The 13527-nt window shown below is 35.8% G+C and overlaps 1 protein-coding gene across 1 annotated transcript in view; it reads left to right on the top strand.

Annotated features, from left to right (window-relative positions):
- The window catches only part of slc10a7 (solute carrier family 10 member 7), a 132387-nt gene extending 121244 nt beyond the window's left edge, over nt 1–11143 (top strand). The window contains exons 11-12 of the mRNA XM_088924540.1: nt 3616–3761; nt 4749–11143. Of these exons, the coding sequence (XP_088780666.1) occupies nt 3616–3761; nt 4749–4781 (179 nt within the window). The 3' untranslated portion in view covers nt 4782–11143. The remainder of the gene's footprint in view (nt 1–3615; nt 3762–4748) is intronic.
- The last annotated feature ends 2384 nt before the right edge of the window (nt 11144–13527 follow it).

Genomic DNA, 13527 nt, shown 5'->3' with positions numbered 1-13527 from the left:
TGGGTAATTTTTGACAAATGTGTCATGCTTGACATGGAAATGTGCCTTGCTGTACATTAGAGATTTCCCCAGTGTTCAGAACAGGTAGTAATGTGCTGAGAAAGTGCTCTTCATCTACTCACACTATGTACTTGTCTACTGGTGGAGAAAGGCTCTTGCAGGAAATTACTTTAGTCAGAAGAAGAATCCATTTACAATATGTGCTTTATAACATCTTTCAGACAATGCATTGCAGATTAGAGACATTTTTGATTAATCTTTCATAAACATTTTTCAGTGCAATGGCTCTAAGTCCTACCAAATGCATGTACAGTGCCTGTTCCATAAAGTCAGATGTCATCTAAAAGACTTGCACTGGGTCTTTGCAAAGGAAGTGACACGGAATCATAGAGTGGCGCATTAAAATTTATCTGTGAGTCATAATGCTACCATGATAGCTCTGTGAAACTTTCCTTTGAAATTTGCATCACTTGGCCTCGACTATTTTTCTTTCAAATAAAAAAAAATCTTTTCTGTCCTCATCAATACTGCACAGCAATATGATGTCTATTTAGTCCATTTGCATTGCCTTTTTTTCTGAATCTTCGATTGTAGTTTCTCTTTTATATGTTCTTTTTAATATGCTATTTAATTTTAATGCAAAGGAAATAAATATATATATCAAAAAGTTGGCATGATGTTGTTCTACATTATTCTCTTTGAAAACCGGTTTTGTTCATCCTTCAGGGATGTACAGAAAAGTATTGTCATGATGGTACAATCGCACACTTGGGTTCACAGACTTGCAGCCCAGGACAAAATAATGCTGTTGTGTAGAGTGTTAATATAGCTTACCATCGAAAAGCTGTTCTATGATCTAAACATTTTAAAACATCCCAAGCCAGTGTGAAGCTTTTTTGGAAGAATTTTACAGTACTGTTACAATGGTAACATGCTGGGAGTTCTTAGCATGTAAAAAACACACTTAAATGGGAATACTTTAAGACCTTAAGAAATCTGTATTTTCATAACTTGATCCTCTATTAAGAAAGTGGTTTCATGGACTCAAAGAGGAGTTTCAAAGAGTGTGATAGCAAACTTTTTGACAACTGTCCTTTCATGCAAATTTCTGAAATGCTTCATGATTGTCATGGTGTGCTGCTAATGATTTCTCTGATATTAGATAAATATAAAATATAAAACGTGCTACTATTAATTTCTCGTAGATAAACACAATCACGTTGTGGTCCTGGATTTCATTGCACATAGAGGCCCTGTCTGTGTGGAGTTTGCATGTACTTATGGGCTTTCAGGAGGTGCTCTTTTTTCCTTCTGTCTCCCAAAGATATGCTGGCTGGGTTTATGGCTGTCTCCAGACAGATATCTTCCCACCTTGCAACCCCTTGATTTTTTGATAGGCTTCTGGGCGCTCCAACCTTCATCAACCACTCTTACCAACCAATGTCCTGGTAATACAGTATGTTGGGAAAAAACAGTTCAGATATTCGATTGTCCTTTGGAACAAAAAAAGAGTATGAATTGAAAGATAAATGAGTCAAAAACTCTTTTAAAAATTGATTATATCTTATTAAAATTCAAGGTGTGTTTCACGTAGGATAAACATCGATGTCTCTTTAAATAATAAGAACTGTCTTTTTTGTGGCTGTCTGTTTACAAAATTTGTGACTGCAAATGAGACCTGGTCTCCATGGAACCCTCCTTGTATAAATATAAATAATGAATAAATATTAGATAAATAATTCCTGTTACTAAATAATTCACATATTTAAAAATTCACTTCAAGAAAAAATATTAATATATATATATATGTCGCTGTCAGCTCTTTAGACTCTAGACAACGAAGTTAATCCTGGCTTTTACAGGATGGCACCAACTGATGACCTACAGTATGTGTGACCCAGAGCCGGTGAAAGGTCACTGCTGCTTAAAAGCTTCGTAGGAGGCTTCACAGCGGCATTAGGCCTCATGGCTCAGAGGGCAGGAGTCCAGACTTCAAACACAGAATCCTCTCCTCGGCTGGCAGCAACTGGCTTGTCATTCAGCAGACTTCACTCTGCAGGAGACAGAAGGACAATCTATCCCGAGAAGGGGGATGAAAGATTGATTTGGCTAGCTCTGCTCCCGAAACCTGGATTTCATTCGTGCTGAGATACTGTACAGTATATGTCTTGATTTCAATGCAAACTTAAAAGCTAAGCTAAGAAACTACTGAAGGAGGCAGGAAAAGTCTTTGGAGTTAACTACACAATGTATTGAAAAGAATGAAAAATGGGAGTAGAAGTGATATGTTAATATTACACTTCAGCTGTGCTTAATTGCAAGGCAGGTTATAGAGGTTTGAAAATACAGAATGCATATAAATGAATTCACCATTTTACTCCAGGCTCTTGCATTTTTCTTTATATTTTAAAATACAGTAACCCATGTTAGATTTAATTGTATTACTAAAAGATTGTTTTCAAAAATAGTTAGAGGTGAGACTTTAGAAGACTTTGCCTAACTTTTCAATGAAATGAACATTTTTCCAAAACAACATTTTGTATCTAGAAAATCACTCAGGCAGGTTGCTTGTTCTTACCTATTTCACAAAGTGGGCGCTGATTCAGAGCTCTCTGTGTCTGTCATAGTTCACTGAGCGTCAAAAGAAAGTTATCGCTTACAGCTACCTGTACACCAAATCCACAAAGTTACCAGGAAAAAGACTAAATTAATTTGGAGCAGTTGCATTGACATTTAAGCGGCGACTGTTGTCAGGTCTGCTGAACACATCAAATAACACATCGTTTTGCACATCTGCGCTTTTGTACCGACATCCGTCATTATTACATGTACTCAGTTTCTTTTCATGCTCAGTATACATTGTCTTATGGAATGTAAGGCCTTTTATATTAGCTATTTATACTAAAACTATTGTAACAACCTGCATTTTAAAAAGCCAGAAGTGAGATAACTATACCTTAGAAAGCCTTGTTATTCATTTATGTGTCTGGCTATCTAAAGCTAAATATAATAAATGAAGCAGAATAATCCCTCTGTAGACAGTTCTACTCCTAACGGTTTGAGGGCCATAGCAGTATAACATTCAAATTTCCTATAATACTTGGTGACAGTTTTGCTTTCATTGACGATGAAGGGTTTCTCATTATAACCCAAGCAGAACGAGAAACAGTGCTCTGTGGTTGCTTACCTTGATTAAAAATACAAGAAGCTAAAGTAAGTCTATTAAGGCACTACTCTTTTTAACATCAGCGGTAGCAATTTAATTTGCATATTACCCATAATCAACATCAACTTCTCATAGGTCCAGTAATGGTAAGTAGACTTAGATTCATTTGACTTGTGTTTGCATTTTGGGATTCCCACTACTTATGCTCTGGGAAATAAATTCTATGTGCCTTTACGGATTTATATTGATCATGCAGTTCAGCCTTCAACAGACTATTTTTATAGGTGACTTGTGCACTTATTCTGTACAAAGACATCTCATATATTATAAGAACCATGTCCATTCTGATAACTGTAACAAACTGATAACTGTAATTGGTATAGAGCTTCAAGCTCTATAAAAGGTAACTTATAAATTTTGTAGACTGTATCTCCTCCTTGTGTCTTTAGGGATTCCAATGATGAAGATCGTGTTTGCAGGCCATGAGCACCTATCTTTGATCTCCATCCCACTCCTGATCTACCACCCCACACAAATCCTCCTGGGTAGTGTGTTAGTCCATAGCATAAAGTCGTGGATGGTCACCAGACAGAAGGTAAGACTAACTTATGTTTTTTTCAAAATCATACAGTAAAGGTATCCAGAACACTAATGGACATTCAGAATTTAAGACTGTAAAAAGCAGGAGCTTCTTTACAAACAGACCTGCGAGAATCTGAATTGACTTCATGCATAAGGATATAGAATCAAGCAGCCTGTGGGAATCAGCCTGGCCAATTTTGGGGTTGTGCTGTCTTTTCCTGTTCACTTCTCTGATGTTCTATATGAGTGGTGTGACAGTAACAGCAGGTAAACGGGTCATCATTTTGCATTACTGTGCTTTTTCATTTTTCATTTTCGTGCTTCATGATAGCCTTGTCATCTCACTGAAAATTGGATTGGTGCGAAACATTTTCCTATGATCTGCCTCTCAGCCTCGAGGAGAGCAACGTGGTAAATGTCTCCGCTAATGCAGGCACAGTCATGGTATCATCGCAGTAACCAACAGTATTTTCCAGAGTATCGAGTAGGCAGGATGCTTTAGCATCAAAATAATAGAGCAAAGTGTTTTTTGGTAATAAAATACAGTAATCCCTCGCTATATGAACAAGGACTATAAGAGTTTATGTTTATTTCAGATGTAATTCCTACCTGTGAAATCTGTGAAAAAGGCAGATTTTCACTCTTGCAAGCTGGGCTCTCATAAAACATTGCTGAGATTCCTCTTTTCTTGTATTCTGGAATAAGGAATTTACTTTTTTATTAAATTTCAACTTATTTTATAATAAAGCTTGTGTTTTAAGCACATATAGTACAGGGTGGTACCTAATGTTTATTCATTTGCTAATGACAGTAACAATGTAACTACTGTACCGTAAAGCAGAACCTTTGCAGTGAAAATTTGTCTTTGTGTCCACATGTACTGCAGGAACATTTTACATTCCTGTCCAAAAAAAAAAACACATCAGAAAGGGAATGCTGATGGGCTGAATTAAAAACACTACTCCTCAGTTTTTTGTGCTTTTTGTTTTCACATTTGCAGGCAATGAAATTAACTAAGCTGCAGCCTGTATAACAGGAACCCGAAGTCTTTAGGAAGCAGCTTGTTGAACCGCTGGCCCAGGTGAAGGACTCTGTCGTGACCTCGACATCGCTGAAGGCTTTTTGAGAGAAAGGACACTGCCATTCAAGTGCCTTAACACAGCTATCCAGGACCACAGTCTCTGCCTAAACCCAACAGGTTTGGTGCTGCAGGTGGCATTCTTCTGAATTTTTTAAAAAATAAATCTATTTTTTTTAAATAAGGGATGAAACTATAATGACAAAGATCAGTGTGTCAGTGTCCAACACTAAATTGCCATGGCAATATTTAAAGATTTCCTTAATTGTGATGGACTAATTAGGTGAATGTAGCTGCGGGTTTTTTATCTATACTTTTTTATTTTTTTGTTGTCTGTTATCTTTTAGAATATAAGTGAAAGGGTTCACAGTTTTGGCTTGCTGTCCAGCTGAATTTGGCTAAACACACTCAATGTGCTTTTCTGTTGTTGGAATAAAACACCATAGACCGAATGAGGTAGAGGCAGTTACCCCAAAATATTATGCCCATGGTTTCCCTGCGTTTCTACAAGACCTTTAATATGAGTCATGAAATCAGTTCACCTAAATAAGCACGTCTCTGAAAACCTTGTATACCATCCAAACCCCCTGAAATGTAGCTGATATTACCTGTAACGCAAAAGTTCTTTCACTGATAGAAAATAATGCAGCTCAAAGAGTTGCATTTTGTAAGTGGAAATCTGAGGGTAGCTAGACAGTCTGTAATAATGTCATTTAGCATGCGGTGTATTAAAATAGGTTAATGTGTTCTTGCCTAGGGGGCCTCAAATACCTTAACAGAAAACTCTAGTAAGAGTTCCATTAAGAAAGAACACAGTGCCCTATTAATACTCTTTAAAGTGCTGCTGCTTGGAAGAAATAAAATTTGCAGAACTGCAGACGTATTTGTTATTTCCATGGCTATCTCTGTTCTTGATTTCATGTAATTTTCTAAAATGACAATTCTGCAGTTCTGCCTTGCCAGCAAGTGGACCTACATTCTGTTGGACGTTTACTGATCATGTCTCCTCCACACAGCAGCCCAGACTAACAGTAACCCAATGATAAGATGCATTATTTCCTGTGCTCATCTGTTTTACTGAAGTTCCCCATTTAGAACTGCTTGGCACTTTTGTATACGTTCTCTGTAGTGCCACTGCATGTATTTCATCAGCTTGAGAGTTAAGTAACTCAAAGATGCCAAACCTATTTCCCCGAGGAGATGGTGTGAAAATTAGCAATCCTGCAGTGGAAACCAACTTTGCGTTGGACACAGACCAATGAAGGGCGCTCTCAGCTTTAACAGGATTGCAACTCCATGGGTGACAGGCCTGGCTGCCCTCCACGTGCAAGAACAGGCTGCTGCCATTGACTTTGCTTACAGTATATTCCAGTCTTGGACATATCACAGTATGTGGATTCCAGACATGTGCCCTCTTGTCTTCTGGCTGTTCTTGTGTAAAAATGTCAAAGTTCCCAATCCCAGTTACAGAAAACAGCTTCTTTGTATCTTAGAAGAGTTACATCTTGCGGCCTTAAAACCGTGTCCTGCTTCAATCTTCAAACCTTGTCCAGTGCAGTGATCTTCCTCAAACTGAAAGACATTAGTTCAGTACAATTCTTTAAACACTTGCTTGGCCTATAGGAAAAACCGCCATATGTTTTACCAATTTAATATATATTCTTCATATATGTTACTGGGGTGCAACCTTGATTTATTTTCTGCATCTGCTATATATTTTACAAGGGTTTGAACTGATGATAAACACCTTTACCAAACATTCCAATTACAGCAGGATTTCAGGGAAGGTCCATTTTTTCATAAGATTCTTGGATGATGAGTTGCTGGGATGTTGACTGGCCACTAACATTGTTTTGTTTTAGATTTTTTTAATCCATTTTTAGTTTTTTTCTCCTAAAAATGTCCCTGTTTATTCCTGCTGTGTTAGCTGCAATATTAAAATATTCCCCATCATACAGCTTAAATTAACAGTCAGAATGTTTTCCTCCAGACTGGAGGGAAAAATAAGAGGTTCAAAATTTAGTTCCATTCTCGTTTCAACCTCTGTTTTTCCCTTTGCTCATTGGTTTGAATGTAAATTCTGCTCCTGTGGTTTTTCCCAACTGTGTGATACATTCTGTCTCCCATTTAAAACAAGGAGATGGGGTTAAATTTATTACAGAAATACATTTATTCTGGATAATTCGTAGATATAATATGAGCTGCTTTGACATGAATGCTATACAACCGGTCCAGAAATTCATCATGGGGTATAGTATATCTTATTACAAAAAAAATCAACTTTCGCTAAAATTTGTTCTGTTCATCTGTGAGGAGGCTTTGATATGATAAATACCACCAAAAGCAGACACTGACATTTAAACCTTTGTGCAAGACTCTGAATACCACTTCACTTCTACCCACAACTACCCTTCACAAATTGTACCTACTGTAGAGTGTTGTATTGTAATTCAGTGCCAGTGTTGGCCGTTGGCTGCTCTGGCGTAAAGGTGACTGACAGCCTATAAATGCCTTTTGATGGGTGTATAAAGGAGCCCAGGGGGGTAACTCCTGATGGCTCTGGTGCAGCACGGGTTCTGCAGTTTCCGTGGGCAGTTCTCCCCTATACATTTGTGAGGATAACAGGCTCATTCTGTCTAACGAAGGGAAAGGGTGTGTGTATCTGAACTTTCCTGTACATTGCTGCTGTCTCTATAATGTTAGTGGGTTAGGAAGATCAGGGACCTTTAAAGCTTTCAGTCTGGGATCAAATTGCTTCTGTTCTTTTTTGCTTTTTATTTTCTTTTGCCTGTGTACCTTTGTTTCCTTAGACCTTTTGGAAAACCTCAAGAATAAAGAATTGCTATCGATGGCAATGTTTGGAAAGAATCTGGGTCCATACACCACACAAGCATATTGAGTGCTAAACTGTCTGTTCTGTCTGTCACATTTTGTACGAGGGGTACATTTACACATTAAGCAGACCGCACGTCATCAGTCCTGGTCTACAGAATTTCTGCCCTGTCTGGAATCCGTATTGAGAACTTCTACAAAGTGAGGTGACTGCGGTGTGTGCGAGGTTACAGGTGTCAACCAAAGAATAGCACACACAGACAATAAAGGGTGCTTTTGTGGTGAGAAGAAAGGCTGAGATAGATTCTACCTCGTTTCATGGATAATGTGAACAGGAGTAAACCTCTTAGGAACCCTTTGGGATGAAAAGCACTATTTAAATGTAATTCTGTATTCTTATAATCATTATTACTATCTTGAATAATTCCGTCCTCTCCACAGATAACTATCGTTGTACAAATCCCTCTTAGGTTGTATCCTGTAGCTGATACACTTGACATGGCTGAATATAAGTCGATATAACCATTAAATCGGTGCGTGTGTGAGGTGTCCTGAAACAAACCCTGGGTCTTTTTAAACCAACTCCCTCACTCAGATTATCTGACAAAAACAGACTGAAACTATCCACAAACTAGTAGATGCATATTCTTCTTTCAACCTATGCTTGTATGCTTGTAGCTGTCTCTAACACACAGTGCAGTCAGTTACTACCCAGTCAGCCACTGGCAGACTATGGGCCATCCTTCTTAGGCTATTTCTGTATGATAAAACTAAAATGCAATGTGTTAGTTGAAGTGATATTCTATACTTCTTTTTGAGGTATTCAGGTAGTTCTCGATTTACATACTCTTAATTTGCATGTTTTCTTTTTAACACACCTGAGGAATATATGCTACTTAATTTAGGACAAATTCTTTTCTCATTTTGAGATGCTTTGGCTCGGCAAGCAACAGGCAAGTTGACAGAATGATCAAGACACTGTGAAAAATATTTTAAAAAGGATATCTCAATACAGATAATTGTTTTAAAAAAAAAGAAATATTGTTAGTCATTAAAAATCAAAATCCACAACCTCAACTAAATAAATAAAACTATTAAAAACAGTTGACAAGAAAAACCTGAATAAGGAAAAATGATTTGAAATGCTAGTTTACAGGTTTTGTAATAAATTATATTTAAAATGTTCACTGAGAGTAAGGATAACAGTGCAGTTCATGAGTCATACACTGTACATTTCCACGCTGTTCACACACCATTACCAACAGTTTTCCCTTCACAAAGTACTGGAAATATATTAAACACTACCAAACATTTAGTTTAGAATGAGTTTTGGTACAACTATACTGTATAAACACCTTACATGAATAAAGATGAGCAATTTATTTTTTTTGCGAGTTCATCCATCTGGTTAAGACTGAACCCAGAACGCATCTTTCTCCTTTACACACACCTGTTACATGAAAATCTATTTTAATTTGCACATTTATGAGTTGCTCTGCATCTTTAAGGAGTGTATCTGCTGTGTTAATCGAGAACTACTGGAATATGCTTTTTATTTTTGTATTTACAACAAAGTTGGAGAAAAACAGTATTGCAGATCTCATAATGTACTGTACATCTGAAAGTTCATAGTGTTTTAGAACATTCTTTGTGTGGATTAATAATTACTTTATACTTAATACATTGAAAAAAACTTGTCATACCTGACCTTGGGCTCATATGTAGGAGTTGGTCCCCCTTCCTCACAAGTCAAGCTATCAGTGAAAATTTGTTTTAGTCTTTTTTGCAATGGCCAGACAACATGAGCCCCCTTTTGTGAACAAGAAAATGAAAATACTTCAGAAAAATAAGGAGTGTTGGGCTGGAACATAGGGAGAAATTTTTCATGATACTGAACTCATCTCAGAGATGGTCCCCATGGTCACTTCATGTTAGAAACAAGAACCAGAGAGTGATTACAAGACAAACACGGCCCATGACATTTAAGCAACATTAGTAATAGCCCCATATTATAAAAAATAAAATATAAGCTGCAGAATTACAACAAAGCAATTCTATTTTGGGATTTGGTGACATTTTATAAGCCTCCTTGGCAGTGGTTTATTAAAACATATACTTACTCATGATTTAATGAAGATACTAGAAGAGCTTACAAAATTTATAAAGATCTATTTGTCTGAACTCATAATAATAAACCTGAACCTTAACATTCTACACAACAGAGTAATGTGTTGTTTCTCTTTCATAAAATATGGCACAAATTTTAAAACTTTTTTCCAAGTTTAACTTTTTTCTAAGTTTTTTTGGGTTCATCTTAATATGCGAGAAGGCAAAGTTGTGCAGATTCAAACTTTTGTGAATGTATTTAACATTTATTTCTGTATTTAAAAATAATGTCACTGGGGACATATTCCTATATGATATGCCTCTATATGTGTGATACTTGATGACCAGCAATCAATTATTTTGCTTTAAGTTTTCTTTTTCTCCCTTTACAAAATGTTTTTTTTTAATTAAAACTACAATCGCATCTCCCGTTTCTTCCAAACCATCCTTAATGTAGTTGTGGATTTTGAAGCCCTTCTCCTGTTTTCCAGGTTGTCTTAAAATTTTTGCTTCTATTTTTATTCTGTTTTCCTAATCATAATCTTTATTGGGAAAGTGAGAAATATGTCAGCTTGAAATTAAATGTTTGAAAATTTTGATATTAAAAAACTGGGGTCCTTGCATTTAAGGCACTTTTTATCTTTTTTAATGATGTAGTTGTTTACAGTTATAAATGAATAATGAAGGGTTGTATAAATGGGTGTAAGTTGGACAAAAATATCAGCCAAATAAATCAGTAAGTAGTAAATAACAGGAAAATACATTTGGCTCATGAGCTGCCTTGCATCCTAACAGCTTACCTTGTGAGGGACTCTGCTTACTAAAGAAATGTGGTGTTATTCTCTGTTCCTTTCCTTTTAAACAGCAAAAATGTTACTAAAGGGACCATTATTCATTTATTAGTCATATACAAATGTTTAATGACAATGTGAGATATAACCTCTTGAGTTACACTAAAAATTGTAACTTGACTAAATTTGTCAAAAGCCTAAAAAGTATTGAGGTGTTCTCATGCAAGTGTGACATTTTTCACGCATTGATATTTCTATGGTTTATAATACTTAAAAGCATCATACAATTATGAAATGTATCATTTATTATATTCCAGATAAGGCAAACAGTTCAAAAGCTGAATATCTCTGGAGTTTGCATTACAAAGCAAAGTGAACTTGTTCCCTTCATTTTAAAAATGTGTTTGTATTGCATTCCCTGACTGCCAAACAAACTAAATATCGAAGCCAAATGATTTCAGGTGTATTGTTGTTTTTGTCTTAATTGTTTGTCATTTTGTTGCAAGTGTTCCTTCAGTTTTTTTATCTGTTAGTGACATATCCTTGTTACTTCTGAGACTGTACAATAAAAAGTTGCAAGATTCTAAATCACTGATGTGTGTGAGAGTGAATTGTATTTCAAATATGTGTTGAACAGATTATTCTCTCTTTAGTCTCTCTATAAAATAAGCAAAATAAACAAACATCAACCAGTACAGATATTAGTTGTTCATATATATTTAATATTTTATGTCATCTTGTATAAGTGAATGATACAAATTTTATAACTTCCATTAAGAAGCTAATTTGACTCATGTAGTTAGTGGTACAGTATATTGTGCAATAATTAGTATCATTCTTATAAGAGAAAATAAATTTGTGGAAAATTATGTAGCCAACAATTCAGTTTTTATTTCATTTAAAGGAAATATATAGTACTTTTACAATATTAAAGTATTTCAGTATTAACTGATTATTGAATACAATACATGATAAGAGTTTAGCGATAAGCAATGTTAAACTGTCGTTTTATGCCAGGACTAGTAACAATGTGGCATTCTCGAAAAATTAAATGTGTGACTTCATTGATGGGGAGTTTTAAATTAAGTACTGTAACAAATACTCATACAAATAAGTTCAGGTGGGTAGCTGCGTCAGCATGCGTAGGCTGCAAAGGAACAAGTAATAGGTTTATTCCATGCTGAAAAGAGAAGAAAGAAAACACAACGTTTCGGCCGTGGAGCCCTCTTCAGGTGTTGTGTTTTCTTGCTTCTTTTTTTCAGCATGGAATAAACCCAATACTTGTTCTCAAACAAATAATACATTTAAAAAAACATTGCAAAGCCAACCAATATTTTTTAATTAATTTGAGATCAGGTCATTTTCCATTTTACGAATTCATGACATCGTAGATCGGTATCATGGATTAGAGGGCTTGGCAGGGAACTGCAAAGGAACAAGTAGAGTCTATTGTCACACTAAGAAAGAAAACTGTGAAATAAACGCGTCACCTGTGGAGCCATCTTCCGTTCTGTAGGGCAACGTGTGGAAGAGCAGGAGTATGAGATGAAGAAAGAAAAATGAAAAATTTGGAATTAAACTCATTTCATCATGGCATTGTGTTTATTCAGAAATCTGAGTTATGCCATCTCTTGCCTTTTACATGGGTGAGATAGGAAGAAGAGTGGTTCAGGGTTTTATGACATGACAGAGCAGTGAGGATTAAATGCCTCTAACAGCCAACAGTTCCCTTATTTTACCTCCTTCAGGCATGATTAACCTGACCTGTCTGTGTCCTTTCATAAGGGACGAAAGACATCAGAACCCAAACTTATTTTTTTGTAAACCAAGTTTACACCTTCCCTTACCTTTTAAAACCAGATTGTTTCTATCTCTTTCAGATCATTTCCAGATTTCTGGCATCACTGTTCTCCTGGTATTTGTCTTCTAAATGTCTCTCTTCAGACCCAATTTCTCATCCCCTCACTCTCCTATCTGCTCTTCCATAACCTTATTTGAAGGCTCCTCAGCCAAAACGCTGTTTTCGTTTTTTTCCTTCCTTTTTACTTTTCAGCTAGCAGTCGGCCTCTTCTTGTTCCTTGAAGTCTAAATACATAAAATTGAATTATTATTAATAATAATAGTGATTATTCATTCACGTACAATATACCCTACATATATATATATAATTTAAAATAGTCGTTTTCCTCTGATTTTCTGTTAAATAGCGGTTGCTATTCAAATTAACACGATTATGAACATTGTAAACAGACTGTTTTGTGGGTAAAGAATACTTTAAAAACGGATTTGGGCACTGCTACAAATTATTCTAATTTCATTGACATCCATACCCACTTAATTATATATCTATAACAAAAGGTTTCTCTCACAACCGGATTTACTCAACACACAAGTTACAGATGTATACCAACTGCTGGGCTTTTTACTTTTTACTTGGGACAAGCCTGACCTCTAGTGGGCAATTTTGAAATCGAAAGGTTGTTGAGCATTTTCGGATCCTAAATTGGTTCTGCAAAACTGGTGCCGTTGGCTACAGTATTTCAAAAGAATATCTCGGCAATCTTGAAATCTGCCGTGGGATAATTGCATATTCCTATCAACACCTTAACTCAACAACAATTTATTTACTGTATTATGGCGCGTTTTCAAGAGTTTGGAAACAAAAGAAAATTGAAATCGTTGAATGTACAGTAAGAATAAGGTATATTCACACAAGATACTGTATACCAAAAGCCACATAAAAAAGACAATTATCTTGAAGGGGGGAGGGGTGTTCAATAGTAATTCAAATGTAAAAAGTTCCTGGTTTCTTTGTACTGACTGGAACAAGGTAAAAAATAATCATAATTATTAAGTATTTCAAAAATAGATTAAACATAATAACCTCATGAGACTAAAGAAGGCTCTCAAACTCCTAATCTGAGAACACAAACCATTTGTTTTTTTCTGCTAATATTTTTAATATTTAACAT

This window comes from Atractosteus spatula, chromosome 1 (genome assembly GCF_055471065.1).
Source record: "Atractosteus spatula isolate fAtrSpa1 chromosome 1, fAtrSpa1.hap1, whole genome shotgun sequence".
Classification (NCBI taxonomy): domain Eukaryota; kingdom Metazoa; phylum Chordata; class Actinopteri; order Semionotiformes; family Lepisosteidae; genus Atractosteus; species Atractosteus spatula.
This window is presented reverse-complemented; position numbering and strand designations above follow the sequence as displayed.